Here is a 26,286-nt window from a genome sequence, read left to right on the forward strand (position 1 = left end):
CCAACAATCACACTACTGAGCATTTACCAAAAAAAAAAAAATACAAAAACACTAATTCAAAGGGATATATGCATCCCGTTATTTATAGTAGTGTTACTTACAATAGGCAAAATATGGAAGCACTACAACTGTCCATCAACAGGTGAATGGATAAATAAGATGTGTGTGTGTGTGTACACACACATATATATAATGGAATATTACTCAACCATAAAAAATGAAATCTTGCCATTCACAAAAACATGGATGGAGCTAGAGAGAATAATGCTAAGATAAATAAGCCAGTCAAAAAGACAAACACCAAATTATTTCACACATATGTGGAATTTAAAAAAAAAACAAACAAAACAAAAGAGAGAAAGAGAGAAACCAAGAAAGAGACTCTTAACTATAGAGAACTGTTGGTTACCAGAGGGGAGGTGAGGGGTAGGGGTGAAATAGGTAATGGGGGATTAACAAGTACACTAACCATAGTGAGCACAGAGTAATGTATAGAATTGCCGAATCACTATGTTGTACACCTGAAACTAATATAACATTGTATGTAAACCATAGTGAAATTAAAATTTAACACTTAATAAAAAATAGTCTCAGCTTGTTTTTCTTCAAGTGCTTATTTATAACAACCATTTGTTTAAATGTTTATTTCCCTATTTCCCCTGTTCCCTGTGTGCAGGCTAGAGTCAACTTTTTCTTCATATATATCCTGTATTTATCACAGAGCCTATACTTATTCAATCTTCAGTAACATCTTGTTGAATGGGGATTTTTTTTTTTAAATTTTCCTGCCTGAAGAGCATTCTTCTAAAGAGAAAGAAGGAAGAATCACATAGGAGCAAGTGGGCTATGGATATAAGTTTAGAAGTTGGAAGTTTAGAAGTTGGAAGTCCCAACTTCCCAATTCAAAGATAGGCCAGGAAAGAGGGATGGAAAAAAGAAGAGAGAAAGAGAAGTTGGTGTGCACTTCTCTAGTGTTCTTTCCCCTTCTGAAAATCCTAAGTTGTAGACTACAACTCAAATGATGTGGAGAAATAACTTTACTCTCCTTATTTTATTCTATACTTTAATAACCCTCCCAAATCCCCATCCACTGGTTACCAAGAGAAAATAATTAATTAGTTTCAATCTAGTTTAAATATAATCCAATCTGACATTTTAAATATACCCTTAGGAAGTGATTGATCTTTATTGGATAAAATAATGCTTGATCCTTAGCCTCCCCTTTTCCTGTATCACTCCCCAAAAAGTATAAATCTATGCTCCTATAATCCCCTGGCATTGAGAAGAAACTCTAGCTTCAGGCTGGTTTTTCTTGCTGTAGTGGCTGCCACCTGCTGGTATTTGGAGCACTGTCCTTTGTGCACCTAACTGCTGAACATTTTGCAGGATTCTACCGCTGAATTGGCTACTTAACACAGAATCTAGACTTTTTGCAGGGACAATGTTCCTGAGCTACTGATGCTGTACTAAAGATTCTTCTGGCTGCAGAACACATCTTCCACCCCAAAAGTTGGCCCAGCAGTCCAGCTCAAGGTTGAGTCAACTCACTCTGTTATGGTAAGCATATGAAAGCCCACCGGGGTTCAACTAATCACCATAGCACATAAAAACTCAGGGCATCTTTATAAAGTTAAACCCCAGGGCCTCCTCCTACCTGATCATATGACCACATACTACATTTCTGTGACTGAGCCCTAAAGTTAATATATGGCAAAATCCATTTTGGACATCAAAGACTAATATTACTTCAGATTTATTTCTTTCTATATTTCTTTTGTAAAAAATTCTAATCGCCCTCCTGACAAATAAATGCCTCTGGATGGACTAAAGAAAAGCCGTAATCACGCCACCTTCATCCAAACCCTCATCCCTAATTTTGTTGCATTTGATTACTACAAAGCCTGTGCTCTTTTTATGTCACCTCCAGACCTTTAGCCTGGTAAGTTTAAGAAGGTCTGAAAATTAGGAGGAGGCAGACTGGAAGAAAACTATCTGATCACGTCACATCATCATACTGGTCTTGAATTCCCACAGAAACATCCATATTTACTGTTAAAATCCCTTATTGTAATCAAGAATCAGACATTTTGGACGCTTGACCATTCATTCAATACACATTCACAGAGCACCTATTAATTGTAACATACTCCGACAATGTATAACCCACTGTAACTTTCCTATTGCTGCTGTGACAAATTACCAGACTTCGTGGCTTAAAACAACAGATCAATTCTCTTATAGTTCTGGAGGGGTAAGGTACAAAATTGTCTTATAGGGCTAATTTACTGAGTTAGTGATAGGGCCACATTCCTTTTGAACATTCTAAGGGAAAGTCCATTTTCTTGCATTTTCCAGCTTCTAGAGGCTGCCCACAATCCTAGGCTATTACCCACTTCCATCATCAAAGCCAGCAGTGACCAGCCAAGTTTTTCTCATGACACTTCATTCTACCTTTGACCCTCTTGCCTCCCTCTTATAAAGACACTGTGATTACAATGGATCCACCTGGATAATCCAAGCTATGCTCCCCACCTCAAAATCTTTAATCACAGCTGCAAAATTCTTTCTGTTATGTAAGTCAACATGTTTGCAGGTTCTGAGGATTAAGGCATGGACATAGTTGAGGGAACTTTATTCATCAATAGGACACCTATCAGGGAGAAATAACCCTTAGTGAGTCAGAAGGCTATTAAAAAAGTAGTTCTTATGCCTTTCTTTTTTTAACTAAAATGTAACAGTTAGGGATCCCTGGGTGGTGCAGCGGTTTGGCGCCTGCCTTTGGCCCAGGGCGTGATCCTGGAGACCCAGGATCGAGTCCCACATCGGGCTCCCGGTGCATGGAGCCTGCTTCTCCCTCTGCCTGTGTCTCTGCCTCTCTCTCTCTCTCTCTGTGACTATTATAAATAAATAAATAATTAAAAAAATAAAATAAAATAAAATAAAATGTAACAGTTATACTAAAAAAAAATACACAGGTTATATGTGTACAGCTCAGTCAATTATCACAAAACAAACACTCAGGTAACTGCCACCCACATCCATCCAGATCAAGTTATCGAACATTACCAACATCCCAGAATCCATACTCACCCAGTCAATGATGCTCAATCATGCCCTCTTGTAGTCACTATACCCTCTCTACTCCAGAGGGTCAACTATAGATTAATTCTGGTTTTGAATAGTCAGTTTGAATGATATAGTCTATATGTTTTGTGCCTAACTTCCTTCACTCAGTATGATGAGATTTATTTATGGTGCTAAATGGAGCTGTAGTTCGTTCATTTTCATCACTGTGTAATATCCCATATGACAATATTGCAATTTATTTATCCATTTACTACTGATGTACATTTGGGTTGTTTCCAGATGGGGCATATTTTTAATAGTACTGCTATAAGCATTCTTGCATATGTCTTTTGCTGTATATCTATACACATTTACATTAGGTATATAATAGGAGAAGAATTGTTAGATCATAGTAGAAATCTATCTATATCCTATATACAGCTTCAATTTCAGTAAAGAACACCAACCAATTTTTTAAGTGGCTGTGCCAATTTATATCCCTACTAGCAATGTATGAAAGAGTTCCAGTTGCTTTTCATTATTTACTAACCCTTAGTATTATCAGTCGTTTTAATTTTAGCCATTTTGGATATGTAATTCTACTTCATTCTAGTTTTGATATGTGCATTTTTTCATGCTTTATTGACTATTTGGATATTCACTTTTATAAAGTACCTGCTCAAGTCTTTTGTCCATTTTTATTTTGTGAGAATTTTATGGTTTTTTGTTTTGCATATTTTGCACACAAGCCCTTTGTCACTTATGTGTTGCAGACACAGCTTCTGTAGGGCCAGGGGCAGGCTGCCCCAAGATGAACCAATTTGGCATAATGATTATTATAAACAAAAGTTACTTGAGAGCCTGTACAAGAAAAACACAGACGCTCCTCTGTTCCACTAAAAGCAGGAAACACATCTCCCATGTGAAGGGTGCCTCCCTGTACCAGGAGGTAAAGAGATATCCTTATCACTAGAAATGGGAAATTTGGAGCTGAGAAGGCTGTTGGGGCTTAAAGCCTGTTGTTGTAAAGGTCAGGGAGCTTGGCTCAGGAGAGCCCAAAGGCACTGGGATTCCTCCTAGAGAGGAGACAGGCAAATAGCCTGCAGACATACAGCCTGGAAACAGCAATCTAAAGAGTACCTAGAGGGACGCCTGGGTGGCTCAGCGGTTGAGTTTGAGCGAGTTTGAGCGTCTGCCTTCGGCTCAGGGAGTGATCCTGGGATTAGGGCTCAAGTCTGCATCGGGCTCCCTATGGGGAGCCTGCTTCTCCCTCTGCCTGTGTCTGTGTCTGTGTGTGTGTGTGTGTGTGTGTGTGTGTGTGTGTGTGTGTATCTCTGTCTCTCATGAATAAATAAATAAACCTTTAAAAAAAAAATAAAGAGTACCTAGAGCACACAGTGGGGAGATTATTTGCTTACCTCCCATGTCCCAGAGAGGCAGTGTTAACAGAAACTCCTCCAATAACAAAGGAACTGGCAGCTGCCCTTTCTGTCTCCTAGCCCTCAGAAAAGACACAGGGCCACCAGTGGGAACCAGCATAGTACCCCTTGCTCTCTAATGGAATTGTCCCTCCCAGGATGTTTGTCTCAGTACCAGCGGGAGGGAAGAGGTTCCCCCATAAGATGGGCCCAACCCCTGCCAACACCTTGTCTCCCAACATGGGAGTTTTGTGAGGCCTTGGTTCTTTTGGCAGCACCAGTCAGGTCTCATTTCACAAGCAGACGAGAGCATACCTAGTTAAAACTCACCATATTCAGGCCAGACACCAAACATTGACCCCAGCAGGCAAGGAGAGCCTCTGCAGATGACTGGCCTGAAGGACAGAGCAACCAGGACACAACAGCAGAGCATATGCCTGGCAGCACACATTGGTGGCATTCCTGCAGCACAAGGCCTTAGGAAACAGGATACACTACACTGCCAGGCACTACAGGACTTCTTTATAAAGCCATTACCCTCAAGAACAGAAGATGTAGCTGACTTTCCTAACACACAGAAAAAGGCACAGAAACTTAGACAAAATGAGAAGACAGAGGAATTTGTCCCAAATGAAAGAACAGGATAAGGTCATAGCCAGAGATCTAAATAAAACGATATAAGTAACATGCCTAATGGAGAATTTAAAGCAATGATCATAAGGATACTTACTGGATTTGAGACAAGAGTGGAGGACATCAGTGAGACTATTAACAGAGAGATACAGAATAACAGAGCAGAGACAAAGGGCTCAATAAATGAAATGAGAAACATGCTTGATGGAATGAACAGCAGGCTGGAAGAAGCAGAGGAACACATTAATGACCTAAAAGAGTAACTGAACGTAATCAAGCTGAACAAAAGAGAGAAAAAAGAATTATGCAAAATGAAATTGACTTAGGGAATTCAGTGCCTCCATCAAATGTAATAACATTCCTATTATAGGAGTCCCTGGAGAAGAGAGAAAAAGGAACAGAAAATTTATTTGAAGAGATAATAGCTGAAAACTTCCTTAATCTGGGGAAGGAAACATATCCAGATCCAGGAGGTAAAGAGAACCCCCAACAAAATCAACAGAAGCAGATCCACACCAATATATTTTGTAACTAAAATGGCAACATATAGTGATAAAGAAAAAAATTCTAAAGCAGCACAACAAAAGATAGTTACATATAAGGGAAACCCTATAAGGCTATCAGTGGATTTTTCAGCAGATGGAATTACTAAATCACTATATTGCACACCTGAAACTAATATAATACTGCATATTAATTATACTGAAATTAAAATAAAAAGAGCAGATGTTTGTAATGCGATGTTTGTTCTACCATAGAGATGGATCATTCAGATAAAATTTATCGGGCAGCCCTGGTGGCTCAGTGGTTTAGTGCCGCCTTCACCCCAGGGCCTGATCCTGGAGACCCGGAATCAAGTCCCACATCAGGCTACCTGCATGGAGCCTGCTTCTACGTCTGTCTATGTCTCTGCCTCTCTCTCTCTCTCTCTGTGTCTCTCGTGAATAAATAAAATCTTTTAAAAAAATTTTATCACTGTTAGTAATCCTTACTCTGGGAAAGACCTCCAATTTAGATTCTTCTGCATGGTCAAAAGAGGGACAAAACTTTCTCCTGAGTCCACAGGGTCTCAAGTGCCTTCAGCTAACAATAAATCACATGCCAAAGTTGCACATGAAGACAGGGGGCATCTGTCCTGAATACCTTCACACCTGAGACATAAGTGAATAAAGATACTCATTAAGTTTTTTTATTACTAAAATTAATGAAAATACAAAATACATTTTGTAGGTTATTTCCCAGGATGATTTTGTGTGTGAGAGAGAGCATGCATCTGCATAAACACATGAGCAGGAGGAGGGGCAGAGGGAGAGGGGAAGAGAGAATCTAAAGCAGGCTCCACCCTCAGTACAGAGCCCAATGCAGGACTCAATCTCATGACCCTGAGATCATGACCTGAACCAAAATCAAGAGAGAGACACTTAACCGACTGAGCCAAGCATCCCCTCAGCATGATTTTTATAACTCTTGAATATTCTAAGATAGATTAATATATTTTTCCAGATTTTATTTATTTATTCATGATAGACACACACACACAGAGAGAGAGAGAGAGAGAGAGAAGCAGAGACAGAGGCAGAGGGAGAAGCAGGCTCCATGCAGGGAGCCTGACATGGGACTTAATCCTGGGTCTCCAGGATCATGCCCTGGGCTGAAGGCGGCACTAAAACCGCTGCCACCGGGATTAGAGCCACCGGGCTGCCCCTCTAAGATAAATTAGATAGACTTTTTACTCATGGAACAATGTGCCATAATAAGATTCAAGATGGGCAAAAGGAATGGCTTTATTTTTTAAAAAATGAGAGAAGAGTTGACATAAAAATAAGGTGGGGAAAAAGAACCAAAATGCTATTTCTACTATAAACATATTCCTAGGCAGATCAATTTTAGAAGCAATATATGGAGGTTTAGGACCTGGTAGAAATTACCTTAAAATTATCCATTCAGCCGGCGTGCTGCGGAGGAACGGCTGTTGACCCGCGGGCCTCGGCTCTCGGCTCCCGGCTCCCGGCTCCCGGCTCCCGGCTCGTCGGCGGCTCCCGCGCTCTCCTCTCCCCCCGTGAAGACGCGGCCATGGCGCTCCGGGTCACCAGGAACACAAAAGTGAATGTTGAAAACAAGGCGAAGATCGGTATGGCAGGGGCAAAGCGGGTGCCTCTGGCCTCTGCTGCAGCCTCCAAGCCCGGCCTGAGGCCAAGAACTGCTCTGGGAGACATTGGTAACAAAGTCAGTGAACAACCACAAGCCAAACTGCCTCTGAAAAAGGAAGCAAAAACTGCGGTTCCTGGAAAAGTCATTGCTAAAAAAATACCAAAGCCTCTAGAGAAGGCACCTGAGCCTGTCCCTGTCCCGGAACCAGAGCTGGAACCTGAGCCGGTTAAAGAAGAAAAACTTTCGCCCGAGCCTATTTTGGTTGATACTCCCTCTCCAAGCCCGATGGAAACATCTGGATGTGCTCCTGCAGAAGAATATCTGTGTCAGGCTTTCTCTGATGTAATTCTTGCAGTGAATGATGTAGATGCAGAAGATGGAGCTGATCCAAACCTTTGTAGTGAATACGTGAAAGATATTTATGCTTATCTGAGACAACTTGAGGAAGAACAAGCAGTCAAACCAAAATACCTACTGGGTCGTGAAGTCACTGGAAACATGAGAGCCATCCTAATTGACTGGCTAGTACAGGTTCAAATGAAATTCAGGTTACTGCAGGAGACCATGTACATGACTGTTTCCATTATTGATCGGTTCATGCAGAATAACTGTGTGCCCAAGAAGATGCTGCAGCTGGTTGGTGTCACTGCCATGTTTATTGCAAGCAAATATGAGGAAATGTACCCTCCAGAAATTGGTGACTTTGCCTTTGTGACTGACAATACTTACACTAAACACCAAATCAGACAGATGGAAATGAAGATTCTAAGATCTTTAAATTTTGGTCTGGGCCGCCCTCTACCCCTGCATTTCCTTCGGAGAGCATCTAAGATTGGAGAGGTTGATGTTGAGCAACATACTTTGGCCAAATACCTGATGGAGCTATCTATGTTGGACTACGATATGGTACACTTTCCTCCTTCTCAGATTGCAGCAGGAGCTTTTTGCTTAGCGCTGAAAATTCTCGATAATGGTGAATGGACACCAACTCTACAGCATTATCTGTCCTACACTGAAGAATCCCTTCTAAATGTTATGCAACACCTGGCTAAGAATATAGTCATGGTGAATCGTGGGCTTACAAAGCACATGACTATCAAGAACAAGTATGCCGCCTCTAAGCATGCTAAGATCAGCACTCTGGCACAGCTAAATTCTGCACTAGTTCAAGATTTAGCCAAGGCTGTGGCAAAGGTGTAACTTGTAAACATGCATTGGAGTATTGTAATATCTGCAAATAAAATTGGCACCATGTGCCATCTGTATATATTATATGTTACCTTTACTTTTAATAAAGCTTGTGGTCCTTTTTAACTTCTTACACCTTAACTCATTTGAATGTGGCTACTTTTCTACTTGAGGATAACCTAAAAGTTGTGTTAAAGGTCTGATGGGGAGTATAAGAAGTGCTTTTCAGTTTGTCGGGACCCAACTCACATACGTAATTGTTATTTGTGTGGTTGCTGTTTTACGTATCTGGCTTTGCTTTCTTAATATGGATTACTATGGTCATGAAGGCATTTAAAGCCCTTCTGTAGGGCATACTGCTCATAAGCCAAATCATCTTGGAGAATATGTAGCCTCGTTCTGCTTAAAAGTCTGCCACTTAATCCCTAAAATCCCCGTTTTCGGTTTCTTCTGGGTGGTAGCCATAACTCTTAGGTAGTTTTTACTTCTACCTCTACCACTATTTCTTAAATTATCAATTGTAGCTAGTACCAATTTTTTCACTTGGAAAAATAAGAACTTTATATTCTAATCCTACTGTACTTTTTCATTTTATTGATCAAATAAAAGTGGATCCTCAAAACATACAGAAGTATCTAAAAAAGTTAACTTACTCCTTACCCCCCACTCCTACAGCTCAATCTCATCCATCAGAAGGTACCAACAGTTTGGGATGTATCCTTCATGCCTTTTATAAACACAGACATGCATCTAAATTGTTAGAGGAATTTCTAAGAAATGGAATCATTCTCTACAAAAGCAATTTCTTTTAACATGTAGAGGCCTTGCCTGGACTTGGGCATTCCATTCCATCATACGGATGTGCTGCAGCGTATTCCATCATTCTGCTGGTGACCTTCACATTGCTTTTCCTCTTTGCTCCTACAGACAGAAGTATTTTTCATTAAATAACATACTTTCCTTTCTGTACGCTGGGTTCTCCAGGTTCTGTGTGTTCTAAGTTTTGGCTGGTACTGCCAGGTGACTTTTCAGTGCCCTCAGCAATGTACAAAAGCGCTGGATTTCTCTGCGTCCATGCCAGAGCTGAAGGTAATGATTCTCCATTTCCGTGAATTTGGCAAAAAAATTATCTTGTTGGCTGTTGTAATTTATAATTCTGATGGCTAGTTGAATAAATTTTTGTTGACTACTTCCCAATAAAAAAAAAAAAAAAAAAAAATTATCCATTCATGGGGGCGCCTGAGTGGCTCAGTCAGTTAAGGGTCTGTCTTCGGCTCAGGTCATGATATCAGGGTCCTGGGATCAAGCCTTGTGTTAGGCTCCCTGCTGGGCTGGGAGTCTGCTTCTCCCTCTCCCCCTCTACCTCTGCATCCCTACCCCTGCTCGTGCATGCACACACGCATGCTCTCACTCAAATAAATAAAATCCTTTTAAAAAATTATTCATACATGTGTATCTCCTGCAAAGTCACTGTGTACCCCCAGGAGTGTACGTAACTCCTTTTAAAGATAGCTTTCCTAGTATATGAATGCTATGAATGCAGGAACTTGGTGTTTTGTTTTGTTTTTTCACTGCTTGTGTTGGATATTTTCTGTTTGTCTCCCTGGATATACTTTCCAACCTTCTCTGTCACAGTATATATCCCGACACTGGGCTTCTTGCCTGAACTAATCCATTTTTTTAAACTTCCTTGCCTCACCCTCCTTCTGCCTATAAAAACCTTCCATTTTACACAACTCTTCAGAGCTCCTTTCTATTTGCTAGATAGGATCCTGCTATATTCATGAATTATTGAATAAAGCCAATTGGATCTTCAAATTTACTTAACTGAATTTTGCTTTTTAACACAAGCAATGTACCTAGCCCACGTAGTAAATTCTCAATAAGTACCTATCAAGTGAAAGACAAAAAGAGGGATAAATAATTGTTCTAAATGAAGGTGAAATCATCCAGGGACACAGACAAAAAAAAAAAAAAAATCAAAGTTCTCTTTTTTACAAACTTATATTGAAAAGACTTAAAAAAGAAAAAAAAAAAAGCACAGAACTATGCTGGAGGTAGAAGAGCATGATTGGGAGAGGAGATGCCTGAGTCAGAGTCCTTTCCTGACCTTGAAGGACCTTATAATCTCAATAGCAGGCAGTTCATCTCACTAATAATAGAAGGAAATGAAGCAGGGACGGGAAAGAACACCACATAAAGCAAGTAAGCCAAGCTGGAAACAGCTAGTCATCATTTTGAAAGGGAACTATCACCACAGACAATTATGCTGATTTCCATCCAAACTCTATGTCTCTCTACAGCCCTGGACCACCTCAACTTTATTTTTTTTTCACCTCAACTTTAGATCCATATGTCAGTAACTTATTTTCCTAAATTCAACTGCTTATAGTTTCTTGTTTCCATTTGGAATGTGTTTGATTTACAGTTTTCCTCAATATTCTGATGACTCTAATTATGGAAAACTCATTTTAACTGATTTTAATATGATCACAATTCTGATACCAGAAACCGGCTCTGTCATTGTCTAATCCTTCCCAGAACATTGGATCCAAAGCAGTTTTAAGATCCTGACCTGAAAGTAAAATACATATCATGACTGAGGACAATTCATGAATGAGTACACTTCTAGACATTCAGGATTCCAGGAATAGAACCACAAGTTGGCCTAGGGTCTGACAATTGCTTCCCACTATCATCACCACATTCCTTGCTAAACTCCCTATACTGGCTCCCAAGACATTGCTTCATAGAAGCTTCAACAGAATAGGATGCAGTTGGGCAGCCTGGGTGGCTCAGTAGTTTAGCGCCGCCTTCAGCCCAGTTTGTAATCCTGGGGACCTGGGATCCAGTCCCTTGTTGGGCTCCCTGCATGGAGCCTGCTTCTCCCTCTCTCTTGCTCTGTGTTTCTCATGAACAAATAAAATCTAAAAAAAAACAAAAAACAAAAAACAAAAAAAACAGGATGTAGCTATTCAGAGTACAGGAAAAAGATTATTTCTCTACTTAAAACACTTCAGATACCAAATATGTATGTTTCCACACCAAGCAATTCTCAAATTCCTTATAGATACCAACTGGCAGTTCCACAAGCCAATTCTGATACTAACTACCCAGAGTTAGCATAGACCCCCACAGGTTAAGGGCTCAGTCACCTCACTTCAAATGCCAATTGCCAAATCCCATGTTGTCACTTATGTTTCTAATTAACCAGCTATATATAAAATGAGGATTCTCATGATCACCTCCTCAAATTTGATAATTTGCTAGAATGGCAGGAAAGCACTTTTACTAACTATTACTGGTTTATATAAAAGGTACAACTCAGGAACAGCCAAATGGAAAGATGTATAGGGCAAGGTATATAAGAAGGGGTGCAGAGCTTCCATGCCCTCTTTGGGCGTGATAAATCTCCCAGCACTTCAGTGTGCTCCCCAAACCAGAAGCTCCCTAGACCCCGTTGTTTAAGGGTCTTATACAGGTACAACTGACTAGATCATTGGAGATTGGCGATTAAGTCAATCTCCAACCTCTCCAGAAGGAAGGGAAAGCACCAACCCTCTAATCACTCTAATCATATGATTAGTTTCTCGGTTAACCAGCCCCCATCCTTCAGGAGTCACCTCATTAGCATGAACTCAGGTATGGTTGAAAGGGGCTTTTATGAATAATAAAAGACACTCTTTCACTCCCATCACTTAGGAAATCCTAAGAGCTATTGCTCTTTGAGAGGAACCTGGACAAAGACTAAACACACACACACACACACACACACACACACACACTATATCACAACATTACACCCAGGTTCTCTGCAGTAGTGTGGGCAGGTCCAAGGGCCAAGGCCACAGCCAGATTCTTCTTCCAGCATAAGCTATGAAATGTCATGTATAACAATTTTCTACAGACTGGGGTCTTTCTTCTTCAGCTGCTGCAGAGCACTGCAGAACACTGCTTGGGACCACTCTCCTCACCTCTGCCAGACTAGCTGCAGTCACTACCAACGCCACTTCAGGGGCTCAACTTGGACTCTCAGGAGAGTTATTCCAAGTCCTGGATCACCCAGAATACTCAGATTTATCTGAATACCTTCCTTGGAGGTTCAGCTGGACACTCAGAGCCATTTGTTATCTTATGGGGAGGTAGGAGCAATCTGCCCTTCCATAAGGAGGTAAACTATCTATAAAGGATTGTATTAATAGTAATAAAACTAACCAATAGTTAACCTGATTTTTATCACCTTATGTGACAATACTAAACAGTGTCAGTGATGCACTAACCCTCACATAAAAATCTGTTAGACTGAATTCTAAACAGTTGTTATAGTTACTGCTGAGTTATAATAATATCTATGAAGGCTTCAAAGTATCGCTTTTTTTTTTAAGATTTTATGTATTTATTTGAAAGACAGAGAACACAAACAGGGAGGAGGGGTAAAGGGTGAAGGAGAAGCAGATGCCCCCACTGAGAAAGGAGCCTGACCTGGGGCTCAATCCTAGGACTCTGGGATCATGAACTGAACCAAAAACAGATGCCTAACCGACTGAGCCACCCAGGCACCCCAAATTATCACTTTTTAAAACTAATTCAGTAACAAATATTTTATTCTACATGAAAGTTAATTTAAGGAACTATCAATTACAGTCAAACTTGGCCACATGTGTTACTTTTCACGTAAATTCATAAGAATTTATGATCTTCCAAATTCACTTCTGGCACATTTTGGACTCCAACCCTTTTAGTAGAACATAGCCCTATTTTTAAAAGTTAATTTAAAACAATTTTAGTTGCACAAGATTTTTCCAAGTTTCTTTTTAATAAGGTAACGTTTTATATGAGGTCAACAAGACACAACTATCTGCAAACCACCAGAATAAGCCTTGAACAACATATAGTAAAACACTGAGGTTTAAAATTGTTCCATGAGGGCAGCCCGGGTGGCTCAGCGGCTTAGTGCTGCCTTCAGCCCAGGGTGTGATCCTGGAGACCATCAAGTCCGATGTTGGGCTCCCTGCATGGAGCCTGCTTCTCCCTCTGCTCGTGTCTCTGCCTCTCTCTCTCTCTCTCTGTGTCTCTCATGAATAAATAAATAAAATCTTTAAAAAAATAATTATAAATAAAGTGAAATTGTTCCATGAATACCAGCTCACAGAAATTGTGGAGAAAGCTACGAACTATGCAACAACAAAATTTAAAGAAATTGACAAAGGAATCAAAATTTGAGGACTACCAGAAGAGACAAGAGATGATGGCTTTCATGGCCAAAAATAATAAACATTTTCACAAAGTGGACACTCCTTCTAAAGCAAAGGATTAAATAACATGTCCGTTCATCTTCTCTTGACTTTTTCAGAAGAAAATCTTCATAAGACTTTACCAATAGAAATTTATGACGAACTTTCAATTGTGGAAATCCTGAAAGCTGGAAGAATCGACCCCCCCAAAAAAATAAGACAAAGATATTGTAAATATTAATAAAGTTTCTAATTTCAGGAATTTATTGTGATATAGGCTTCGTATAAATCTATGCCATGGATTCATATGAGACTTCTCCTGACTACTTCAGGTGAAAGAAACTTTCCAAAATTAAAATTAACAAGAAGCGTTCTGTGGTCACCCATGAGTGATGACAGAGTGATAAGTCTAAGTGTGCTATCTACTGAACGTGAATATGTGAAGACCAGTGTATGAGTCTCCTAGGGATAATTCTTTCAAGGATCTAGGGAAAATTTTGTTCCACGTCTTCCTCTTAGTTTCAGGTGTTTGCCAGAAATCCTTGGTAGTCCTTGGCTCCCAGATGCCTAACTGGCATCTCTGACTTCTTGGTCAGGTGGCATTGTCATTCCCCCTGGGTCTCCAGTCTTCACATGGCTGTCTTCACTCCAAATGTCGGTCTCTCCACTTGTGTTGTTTTGTTTCTTGAGGACACCAGTCATTTGGATTAGATGCGCACTCCACTGCAGTATGACCTCATCTTAATAATTAATTGCAACTCCAATAACCCTATTTCCAAATAAGGTCCTATTCTGCGGGGAGTGCGGTGGAGGTTGGGAGGCGTTGGGGCTTAAGGATCTTCCTTGGGGGGGGAGGGGGAGACCCCATTCAACCCACAACAAGGAATAATTTTGACAAAATAATTGCGAATTTGCAGACATTAGGACTGTTCAGAAACAGAAACTAGAACGTCACTGAACATTAACACCAATGCACAGGTATGTTTCTCACCTTTTCAAAAAAAAAAACCCACATTGGATGCAATTAAGAAGTATTAACCCATTACTTTTGCCTTTGCTGTACTTTAACTGGAAGGGTTATTGCATTGTACTTCGACAAAAGAAAATGTTCAGCATCTGCGCTTCTCTGAGCATCACTGCTGCTGGTTTCGCTTCCCCGTTATTACGAAAAATAATTTTGTGACCCAAAGACACGCTCGGGGCGTCAGACGCGCGAGCTCGACCCGGGTCCGCCCGCCGGCTGCCGGCGCGGCTCCGGGCTCCGGGCCCGGGACTCCGGGAGGGGGGCGGGGAGCGCTCCCGCTGGGATACTCACTTTCCCGGCAGGCTCCACGGCGGAGCTTCCCCTCGCCCCGGAGGCCGCAAGACTGACGCAGCCCGCGAGAAACAAGACGGCCGCTCGGTCCCACGCTAGAGGGCGCGCGGTTCCCCGGCCCGCCCAGCAGCGCCTGCGGCCCGCCCCGCTCCCTGGAAGGAGCCAACACCTCCTCCCCGCCCTCCCCCAGGCTGCCAGCGAGGCAGCCTCTGATGCTCATGCGCAAACACGTCCACCACGCACGGAGGCACGGCGCATGCGTCCTCTCAAGGCCGTTTCCGAGGCATCTCCGCCCCGCCCCCGCCCCCGCCCCCGCCCCCGCCCCCGTGCGAATTTCCAGTTCCGGCCTCACAGGGGCGGACAGAAGGTGGGGACCATGCGGCTGTCGGTGGCAGCAGCCATCTCCCACGGTCGTGTATTTCGCCGTCTGGGCCTCGGTCCAGAGTCCCGTATCCACCTGCTGCGGAACTTGCTTACAGGACTCGTGCGACACGAACGCATAGAGGCCTCGTGGGCGCGCGTGGACGAAATGAGAGGCTACGCCGAGAAGGTGAGGGGCGGGGCCGCGCCGGGCGGGGGCGGGGGCGGGGGAGGGGGCGGGCCCTTCTCTGCGCCGCGAGCTGCTGGCGGGAGCTGTGGCTGCCCTGGGGGAGGAGGAGGGTACCCTGGCGATCGCTGCCCGAAGTCTGAGCCCCCTGGTACCCCGAGTTGAGCCTTCTTCCTCCAGCCCCTCAAATGGACGACTGCATAGAGCCGCGGAGTTAGGGGTGGCCCGAATTCGAGGTCAAACGAATGGGTTGCCATGGGGCATTAGAGCAGTAAGATTGGCGCCTCCATTCTTGCTCGGGTTGGATCAGTAATGTTATGTCCTCTCAGCTCATCGACTATGGGAAGCTGGGAGACACCAACGAACAGGCCATGCGCATGGCTGACTTCTGGCTTACGGTGAGTACGTCCTGTCTGCCTCCCACGTCCCAGCCTTTGCTCCCTGTGTGGGAGGGGGCTGTAAGAGGAAGGGGGAACTGGACGGAATTAAGCTAAGATTCTTAGGGACAAATGCTGTGAACTAAATGAGAAACGTGTGACTTAACCTAGTTGAATGTTAGGTGAATCAACCTGCACAATTGCCTGTAACCCCTCAGTGTAACTCTGACTCGACCACATTGGGAGGTGGAAGAGTTCGGTGTGAATGTGTCTGGACCCTACTTTTTCCAAGTGCTAAAAGTTAAATGTGTCTCAGCAGTGGTGCCTGACTCTGTCTCTCCTGGATAACTCTCCCCCTCTAGGAGAAAGACTTGATCCCAAAGCTGTTTCAAGTACTGGCCCCTCGCTACCAAGGTCAGAATGGGGGCTACACGAGAATGCTGCAGATCCCAAATCGGAGTAAGCAGGATCGGGCCAAGATGGCAGTGATCGAGTATAAAGGGAACTGCCTCCCACCCCTGCCCTTGCCTCGCAGAGACAGCAACCTTACTCTTCTAAACCAGCTGCTTCAGGGGTTGCAGCAGGACCAGAAAGCAAGCATCCACGGCTCCCACACAGCTCAAACACCAGGGATTTAACAGGAGCCAAACGGGTGTGTGGCATACTCATCAATGCCTATGATCATTTTGGAGCTCTTTTAATCTCTAAGAAGAACTGGAGCTAGAGTTGTTAATGGACAGTCTTAATGGAGCCAAGAAGCTTCTGGGGAGCCAGATAATCATCTCTTTGCAGAGTAGATAAAATTCCTTGTATGAATATATGAATGTATAAGGGTGGGGTTTTTTTCCTCCTCTTGAGATTTTTGGAGAATGAGAACTAATCAAAGGCTCAGTCTCCATGGGTTAGTAAATTCATTGCTTATGTTTCTGGCTCTTGATCTGAGTTGTGTTTGGTTAGCACAGTTTTGTTTTTCTTAATGCCAGTTTTTATGGGGCTTGTATCTTATTATTCCAAACCGGCCTCCAAAGGTGATTGAATTTTGACATCTAGCATAGATACTGAACCCCTGGGATTTCTTAGAGAAAACTTAAGTCCTGACAGGATAGGAGAGTGAACATGTAGAATTGAATCTTCCATAATAATCTGGTACCTTAGGAAACTTGAAGAACACTACAACTATTCCTCTGTTTCTAAGCAGGATCACATATTACCCTCATGTGCTCCTCTCAGCTCTGAATAGGCCTTACAGGAGAGGACCTGAGAACTCAGAGGCACCACCTTTCTGGCGGAAAGGGTGGAAGTGGGTGGAAGCACTCAGTAAAGGATAAGCTCCTTCCTCTTGGAGTGACGGGGTAGGAGGTGGGGGAATAAAGAGAGGGTTGAGGTGGGAGGAGGGTTAGGAAGTTAAATGTGCTGGGAATTTCCTGGAAGTTTTTATTGTTGTCAAATCTGGGCTTCTCTGGGAACTCAGAAAAGGGAAATCCGGCTTCAGAATGGCCAAGGCGTATGAGAAGTAGGAAGCTCCTTTATACCCACTAATTATTGTGAAGCCAGACTTAGCCTAGCCAGGCTGCCCATTCCTCAGGCTCAGAGGTTTGACTAGGATAGTAGCCGTGGGAAGACTTGGAACTATTATCCCTGCCTGTACACTTGACAGCAAGGCCTAACAGTTTTCATATCGCTAGTACAGTGAAAAAGAAGATATTTTATCTTAGACTGGACCTTCACAGTGTATTTGGCCTGCTAAACCCAACCATCATCAGCAAGTAAGGGTGAGGGTGGAAGGGGTCACTGGTCTAGAAGATACTAGCTTCATGGACAGAGCTATTCCTTGCTATTTCACTGCAGCTGCTCTAGTCTTAAGATTCATCTGTTCCCAACAGGGTTCTCCCATCTCCCTCTAATTTGTCCTTCACAGTATTGCCAGAAAGCTCCTTCTGACATATTTTGAGTGACATGGTAGACACTCAAAAGCATTTATTCAATAAACCTACAATTCTGAATGTTTCCCCAAAATTCACCTCCTTCCTGTCCTTGGCATGAACCTCAACTAGATATCTTGGAGTCATCATCCCTGACTCCTAGAGAAAGTACTTCCTTTAAAATTAAAACTACGGATGCCTGGGCGGCTCAGTGATTGAGCATCTGCCTTTAGCTCAGGGCGTGATGCCAGAGTTCCAGGATCAAGTCCCACATCAGGCTTCCTGCAGGGAGCCTGCTTCTCCCTCTGCCTATGTCTCTGCCTCTCTCTGTGTCTCTTATGAATAAATAAATAAATAAATCATTTAAAAAATTTAAAACTAAAAAAAATAAAAAATAAAAAATTTAAAACTACATCTGTTAAGTATTACCATAGGTGGGTTATGATTCAAATCTCAGCTTTTCCTCTTAGTCCCCAGAAACAGATCTCCCTTGGGGGTTTTCAACAATTCCTTAAGTGCATAATAAGCATGTGCTACTTTCCATCATTTTAGTCACTAGGGATATAGTCTTTATCAAGTGTTTGCCGTATGCCAAGCCCTAGGCTAGATACTAAGGATGTAGAGATGAGAAGAAACCACCTTTGCCATCAAGGAGCTCACAACCTAAAGCATCACGTCTGCTGCCATGATGGCTTTAAGGGACACTACATCTTTAATATTTTGGCCCATTAAAGAGTACATGCAGACACCTGGGTGGCTCAGTGGTTGAGCCTCTGCCTTTGACTCAGATCATGATCCTGGGGTCTTGGGATCGAGTCCCACATAAGGCTCCCCACCTGCTTCTCCCTCCGCCTATGTCTCTGCCTCTCTCTGTGTCTCATGAATAAATAAATAAAACCTTTAAAAAAAAATACATGAGTCTAGAATGCTTACTAGAGGCTCAGGGATAACAAGAGAAATAACGATGTCCATTTTCTAATCTGACCTATAAATGGTAACTTTTCACCTGGGTGGACCATGCCCTCATCCATCTAAGCACTTCTTTTTTAAAAAAGATTTTATTTATTCATGAGAGATAGAGAGAGGCACAGGGAGAAGCAGGCTCCATGCAGGGAGCCCAACGTGGGACTCAATCCCAGGTCTCCAGGATCACTCCCTGGGCTGAAGGCGGCGCTAAACCACTGGGCCACTGGGGCTGCCCTCTAAGCACCTTTTTAGTAAACTCCAAACCCCCAAGACGGGCCCAGATACATTGGAGTTCCCTCCCTACTTTCAGAGATTCTCTGTCTTGGGCTCTAGTTCTTTACAGCAGGGCTGACAGCTCTGTGCACTTCCTCCAAAAAATAACAAACTTAACTCTAGCCTCAACAAATCAGTGACACAATATAAGCCCAATATCCAAAGGAGACAAACTACAAATGCCAGGCACTGCTTAAACATTCTAATGTCAATTTAAAAATTGAACAAGTCTTGTTGGTTTTATTTCCATGTTTCTCAAATCTGCAGTCACCTCTCCCTAGCTAAAATCCAAAACCTCTCTATCCCAGATTACTGCAAAAGCCTCCCTCCACACTGCAAAGGAAGTAAAAAAACACCTGATTTCTTAATTCCCTGATGATCTCCAGTGCCTCCTCTCCTATGGGGAAAGAGTCCGGTTTCCTTACCTGATCCCCTTGGTAACCAAACATTCACTACTCCATTTACTTCCCTTGCCTCTAATTTTATGCTCAGGAAGGCTGGAAGTCCTTATTTTGACTTTTCTTATGCACAGCTCCCCTTATCATCTTGTATTCATGCAGTATCTTCCACCCGGAGAACTTTCCTTTTACCTACCTGATTTGTACACATACACAGGCATCTGGGCGGCTCCTCTGACCATCCCCACGTAAGTTCATTACTTTGTAAACCTGGGTGCTGCTACAGTATCTCCATAATACACTGAATTTGCCACATTGCATTATAATTCCCTACAGCTGCAGCAGTTGGTTCCCAAACATTCATTAGTTTAAGGTAGTTCTAGTATTTCCATCCCCTTGCTATTAACGGGTTCAGGGATGGGTCGGCCTAAACTAATTTGAGGCAATGAGAATCTGGTCTCTACTGGAAAAGCGTAAAGGTAGCATGTTATTCTGCGTGCCATGGGGAACTGGCTTTAGTATGAAGATGAAGATGACAATGTCAGGTCAGAACAAGTAGAAGAAACTATATAGTAATCTTTAGTGATTATTCTTACTTGCACTGGGTTTTCTTTTAATTGCTACTCAAAGTAGCAATTAACTTGTGCCACTGAACCTTTAGTGTTTCTCAAAAATGTTTTACATCAGAACACTATTCACAGACATGTAATTGAAGTAAAAGCATCACAAAACATTACCTTAACAAATATATGCACATGAATGCTGTCAGTTTTTTTCTAGTTACTTTTTTTTTAAATGCTGATCTCAATTCAATAAATAATCTTACAACTGACTAGTGGATTACAACCTGCTCTTTGAAAAAATACTGATCTGAACCATTATTAGCGACTCACCGCTGCCTTTGCTAGATAAAATCTAGACTTTTCTCATGACACAAAGGCATTCTATGGCCTGGCCCAGCCACCTCTCAGCCTCTTCTACCATTATTGGCTGTCACCCTTTTTAGGAAATACTTGTTCTGTAAATATATCAGACCTTTGTGCATGGGTTGCCTGTTGTATAGTTGCCCTATGTCACATTACCTCTTATCATTTGATTCTTTCCTCAGAAGTCACTTTTTTGAGGCTACCTCGAAACTTCACACAACCCTCCAGAGCCAGGTCCCTCCCTGTGTGCAGTTTCAGTCCTCTAAGCATATGCCTATTAAAACATTCATCACATTGTCCTATAAGGGCCTAACTGCTTCATTGACTCCAGCTCATCTCCCAAAGCCAGGAACAAAAGGACTCAATTTTCTGGATAACTCTATTCCTCCCATAGGACCTGATTCATAACAGGTGCTCAATATATGTTTATTAAGTGAGGAGGAGTAAGCCACATGCTGTCCATGACATATTCAACTTTCTAGCTGAGCTTTACAAAATCAATTAACAGTACTATGGTACTATGCAGGGATAGTGCTAAGTAAGCTACATTGCTGAGTATACCAAGATTAAAAAAATGGGTTCCTTCCTCTCCAGGGATTTACATGCTCATAATGACTGTCAGGAATGTGTGTGTCTAATTCATTTCCCACACATTTCATATTCCAACTTCCTGAAATATTTCTAACCAACCTACCAGCAGACGACACCTATACATTTTCCAAGTTTTAGCCAGAAGCTGAAACGATGCCTCTTTTGTGAAGTATTCACTGAATTCCCCCAAGCAAAGCTAGGCATGTTTCCAGTGGTCCAGTTTCACGCTGTACACCCTTCATTGTAGCAATGGCACAATTACACTGTTCAGCACCCATTAGTAGATAGTGAACTCCTTAGGGGTAAGAGGACATATCTAAGTTACTCTGGTCCCACACAATAGAGAACGTGGGACAAAATGAGCATCTATAAATGTCTATTGACTGAATCAGTGTGTGGTACTAAGTTTGTCAGCCTAGCTCTGCATTTTGGTTAGGCTCAGAAATTCCTCCCTTCCCCAGTTCCCTCTCACTTCATCTGAAAAAAAACTTCCTACAAAGCTGAATGTCCATTGTTCACTGCTGGGTAATGTCTGTACCCTTACACTTTTCCTCTCCTTGCCCTTAAATTCATGGGCATATTATAACTCTCCTCTCACTCTGGGACATGAATTTGATAGTTATATTTGAGATGGCCTAATAATAGAAATGGTCTGTGTGCTCATATTTTAAGGAAAAAAGTTTAAACTTTTCTGACACTCTGTTCCACAATATCATATCTGTTTAATATTTTTTTAAAAAGTGGTTTATGTTCTTAAAAATTAATTACAAACATACGGGATCCCTGGGTGGCGAAGCGGTTTGGCGCCTGCCTTTGGCCCAGGGCGCGATCCTGGAGACCCGGAATCGAATCCCACGTCGGGCTCCTGGTGCATGGAGCCTGCTTCTCCCTCTGCCTGTGTCTCTGCCTCTCTCTCTCTCTCTCTCTGTGTGACTATCATAAATAAATTAAAAAAAATTTTTTTAAAGTTAATTACAAACATACAAGCTTTCTGTCACAATCAATGCTCTAGGAAGGTAAGCCTGTTTACACTGTGGCTTCACATATATCTTGACACACTAGTGTGCAGCCCAGCATGAGAAGCATAGCATTAGAATTTTACTGCTGTTCACTTCAAGGAGAAATACAAAATACAAAAGCCGTACCTAGAGCTCTCACTGTAAACTTTCTGCCATTGTTCTGACTTAATTTCTAATTGCTTTTCCTTAATATGATCTCAGAATCTTTCTTACAGTTATCTTTTTCTTTTGTCCCAGAAGGAAAAATAGTTTAGTTTTTGTATGTGCTGAGTTAGATGCCTGAATGCATCTGGAGCTTGGGCAATAGCTCTTCACTGGGAGAACAGATTTTGGGAGTTGTTGGCAATTAAAGCTAAGGAAATGGATGGGGTGACTCAGTGTATACGTAGAAGGAAAGAGGCTGAGATCAGACATTATGGGACAGACAGGATACAGAAGCTATGAAGAAGACTGAAAAATTGCCTTTAAGAGAGGCAAGAAAACCTGCAAAATTCAACACAGTACCCTAGTACAGTATCTTCCTTGTGCATAGGAGGCACTCAAAAAATAATTATCAAATCCATTTAGCAAGTATAATCTTTCTCCATTCAAAGCACTATCGAATATAGAAAATACAAGGGACCTAACAGGCCAATCAGAGGGACAAGATCATAAATAAATATAACATAGTAAGATAGGTAGTATGAAAGTGATGCACACAGGCATAATACCAAGAAAGAAGGTGAGTGGAACTTTTCAGAGGAAATAATGCAAGGGCTAAATCTTAAAGAATGAATAGGTAGGTATTCATTAAGCATGGGGGAGAGAAGTCAGTTGGGAGGATATTACAGGCAGAGACCTGAAGGTATAAATGCGCTGAATTCTGAAACAGCATGGATTTCTTGAGAAATTCCAAGTAAGTTATTTGGTACAGCTGGGATTTAGTATTTGAGGAAGAAGTGGAGGAAATGAAGCAGGAAGGCCAAGCAAGATCAGGTTACAAAGGGCCCTGTAAGACATGATAAAGTGCTTAGTTTTTATACTGAAGACCAGAGAAAGCCACTGAAGGATTTTTAAATGGGGAGAAAAGGGATCAGATTTACATTTCAGAAAGATCATTTGTGCATCAGAGTGGAAGATGGGTTAGAGGGGCAAGACTAGAAGCAAGGAAAACAAATAGGAGGCTAGTTAAGGAATCCAGAGGGAGTTGATGGAAGACTAGATGAGGCCAGAGGCAGGGGAGATGGAGAGAGGCTAATAGACCAGACAGCTATAGAGGAGACAGAACAGACTAGACATTGTATGTGATTACATGAGGTAGAGGAAGAGGGTAAGAGTCCAGGATGACACCAGGTTTCTACCTGGGCAATTAGGTGGAGTAATTACATTCACAGAGAACAAGGAGAGTAGAGGAAAAGCAGATTTGAGATCACTGTGCTGAACTTTGTTGTAGACATATTTGTGTTAAGGAGCTATGTTGTAAACAGTTATTCTGGAGAGCAGAGGATATGTGTAAGCTAACAGTACATATGTGAGAGTCACTCACAAACATGGGAGTTGAATCAATTATACTAGATGAGATTTCTCAGTCAGAAAAATACATAGTAAGAGAAAAAGAAGGCCTAGAAGAGGGATGGCTGGATGGCTCAGTCAGTTAAGCATCCAACTCTTGGCTTCAGCTCAGGTCATGAGGTAGAGCCTCACATCTGGCTCCACACTCAGTGGGCAGTCTGCTGGAGATTCTCTCCCTCTTCCTCTCCCTCTACCCCTTCACCTGCTCTCTCTCTCTCTCTCACACACACACACACATAAATAAATGTGAGAAGGAGAAAGAAAGAAGAAAGAAAAAGAAAGGAAGGAAGGAAGGAGAAGGAAGAGAGAAAAAAAAGAAAGAAAAGAAAAGAAAGAAAAAGAAAGAAAGAAAGAGAAAGAAAGAAAGAAAGAAAGAAAGAAAGAAAGAAAGAAAGAAAGAAAGAAAGAGGAAGGAAGGAAGGAAGGAAGGAAGGAAGGAAGGAAGGAAGGAAGGAAGGAAGGAAGGAAGGAAGGAAGGAAGGAGAAGGAAGAAAGAAAGAAGAAAGCCTAAGAGAGCTGACATTCAAAGGCCCGACAGAGAAAGAGAAACCATCTGAGGAGGGTGATAAGAAGGACTACAACTAGAACATTGGTGTGTCAAAAATACCCTTTGTGTTTATCTCTCTCAGTAGATTAGTGTTTTTATTTTTATTTTATTTTTTTTATATATATATTTTTTATTTATTTATGACAGTCACACACACAGAGAGAGAGAGAGGCAGAGACACAGGCAGAGGGAGAAGCAGGCTCCATGCACCGGGAGCCTGACGTGGGATTCGATCCCGGGTCTCCAGGATCGCGCCCTGGGCCAAAGGCAGGCGCCAAACCGCTGCGCCACCCAGGGATCCCAGATTAGTGTTTTTATAAAGAAGACCTCACAGAGATCCCTTGCCCCTTCTACCATGTGAGAACATACTGAGAAGGGACGCCTGGGTGGCTCAGTGGTTGAGCATCTGCCTTTGGCCTGGGTTGTGATCCCAGGGTCCTGGGATTGAGTCCCACATCATGCTCCCTGCAGGGAGCCTGCTTCTGCCTCTCCCTGTGTCTCTGCCTCTTTGTGTCTCTCATGAATAAATAAATAAAATCTTTAAAAACAAACAAACAAACACTGAGAAGGCACCAGCTATGAACCAGGAAGAGGGTCCTCACCAGAACTCAACTCTACTAGCACCCTAATCTTGGACTTCCCAGCCTCGAGAACTGTAAGAAATAAATTTTTGTTGTTTATAAACTACCTACTCTGTGTATTTTATCATAGGGGCCTGAACAAACTAAGACAATTTTATGATAAGCACTTCTTCCAAGTCTAAGGTATGGTGACACTTAAGGGTATATGTATTAATTGAGAGAAAAGTAAAAAATCTTGGGTTGAGGGCAAAGGGGGAGGGAGAGAGCTTTCTCTCTCAGAGCTTCCTTGGCTCCTCTACCTTTATTGAAAGCTCCTTCTTTTTTGGGACTCAAAGCATTGGTTGTACCACCTTTTCTGATGGTCTTCCGGTGGTCTTGGCTGCTAAGGCATGCCTAGAGCACCTGCTGACCCAACAACTACAGGAAGTCAGTTGGCAAGCCTGCAGTTTGGCCATGTAGGCCTTTGAGGAAGAATATGCTAGGACAAATGAATTGTTAAATTCAGTCAGTCAGAGACCTAACATGATGGGTTAGAACAGAAAGAGTATCATAAATTCAAAACATGACTGTGAAGCAAATACTACCAAAGACAGGCAAATACAGGAAGGTAAAAAGCATCTCTGGAGGAGTTCTGCAGACACTGGGAACCAGCCCTCCCCACCTTTTTTTATGACAGGCTGGATCATTCATGCTGGGCTGATTGGGGGGGTGGAATTGGGGGAAGACAACTTCTGATCACTCACAGATTCAGTGAAGCCTTGGGTTCAGAGTCTTGCTCACCATCCCAAGACCTACTACCATTCTATCCATTGGATGCCCCATCTGAGACTGACCCCACAGTTCTTCATTGTTCTTTCCTGAAACACATCCTTCCAGGCCTTTGACCCTTTCATGACCAGATCTACTTTACCTCTGATATTTTACCCTCCAGAAGCTCACAATCTAGATCTGCTTCTTGCCTCTGGCTCTCTCATCCCCTTGTACATATATCAAACTTTCAACTTCTTATAACTCTAGTCCTTTGAGCACTCTCTCTCTTTGTATAACAAGACCTTCCTTTTCAATCCAGCCTGGATGTCATGCTGTAATACTTCATCTGTTCTCATGACAGTTCCTATACAATCCCATGTCTTTCTCTCCTACCTACCTATTAATCCAGATTTCTCTTCAGGAGAAATCTCATCACTGAGAGCTCTTAGAAAAAAATACCATACAGCTCTTGGAACTGTAATCAACAGAGGTGGACCCGAAACACAACTCAACAAACCTGGATTGCTCAATCCTGTCATGTCTTTGACTCCTGCAAACTTTCTCTGCTTTTCTTAAACTCTTTGAAAACCTTCATCTCTCACTAAGAGCAATTAACTTCACCTCACACTTATTGGAAAAGAAAAAAGGAGGCTGCAGGCATGGTCTTCTCAATTTCATACCTTCCTGACCCTTATCTGCACCCAGGAACTAGGCAATTAGTTGAAAATCTATTTACTGAAGACAATCCAATGACCAAGCTGCCCAAAAGTCAATTCATCAAATTTTTCAAATTTATCAAACTTGCAGTTTGACACCAAAATCCAATTCGATAA

At 42.3% G+C, this 26,286-nt stretch overlaps 1 protein-coding gene and 1 pseudogene across 1 annotated transcript; both read left to right on the forward strand.

Moving 5' to 3' along the window:
• The first annotated feature begins 7,070 nt into the window (after nucleotides 1-7,070).
• Nucleotides 7,071-8,582, forward strand: LOC140614874 (G2/mitotic-specific cyclin-B1 pseudogene; annotated as a pseudogene).
• Nucleotides 8,583-15,251: 6,669 nt separating this feature from the next.
• MRPL17 (mitochondrial ribosomal protein L17) lies at nucleotides 15,252-16,852 on the forward strand. The gene is made up of 3 exons (XM_072794264.1): nucleotides 15,252-15,555; nucleotides 15,882-15,950; nucleotides 16,292-16,852. Exons 1-3 carry the CDS (start codon nucleotides 15,262-15,264, stop codon nucleotides 16,565-16,567), a joined length of 639 nt encoding a protein of 212 aa, XP_072650365.1. The 5' UTR covers nucleotides 15,252-15,261; the 3' UTR covers nucleotides 16,568-16,852.
• The last annotated feature ends 9,434 nt before the right edge of the window (nucleotides 16,853-26,286 follow it).

The sequence above is a fragment of the Canis lupus genome, chromosome 23 (assembly GCF_048164855.1).
Source record: "Canis lupus baileyi chromosome 23, mCanLup2.hap1, whole genome shotgun sequence".
NCBI classification, from domain to species: Eukaryota; Metazoa; Chordata; class Mammalia; order Carnivora; family Canidae; genus Canis; species Canis lupus.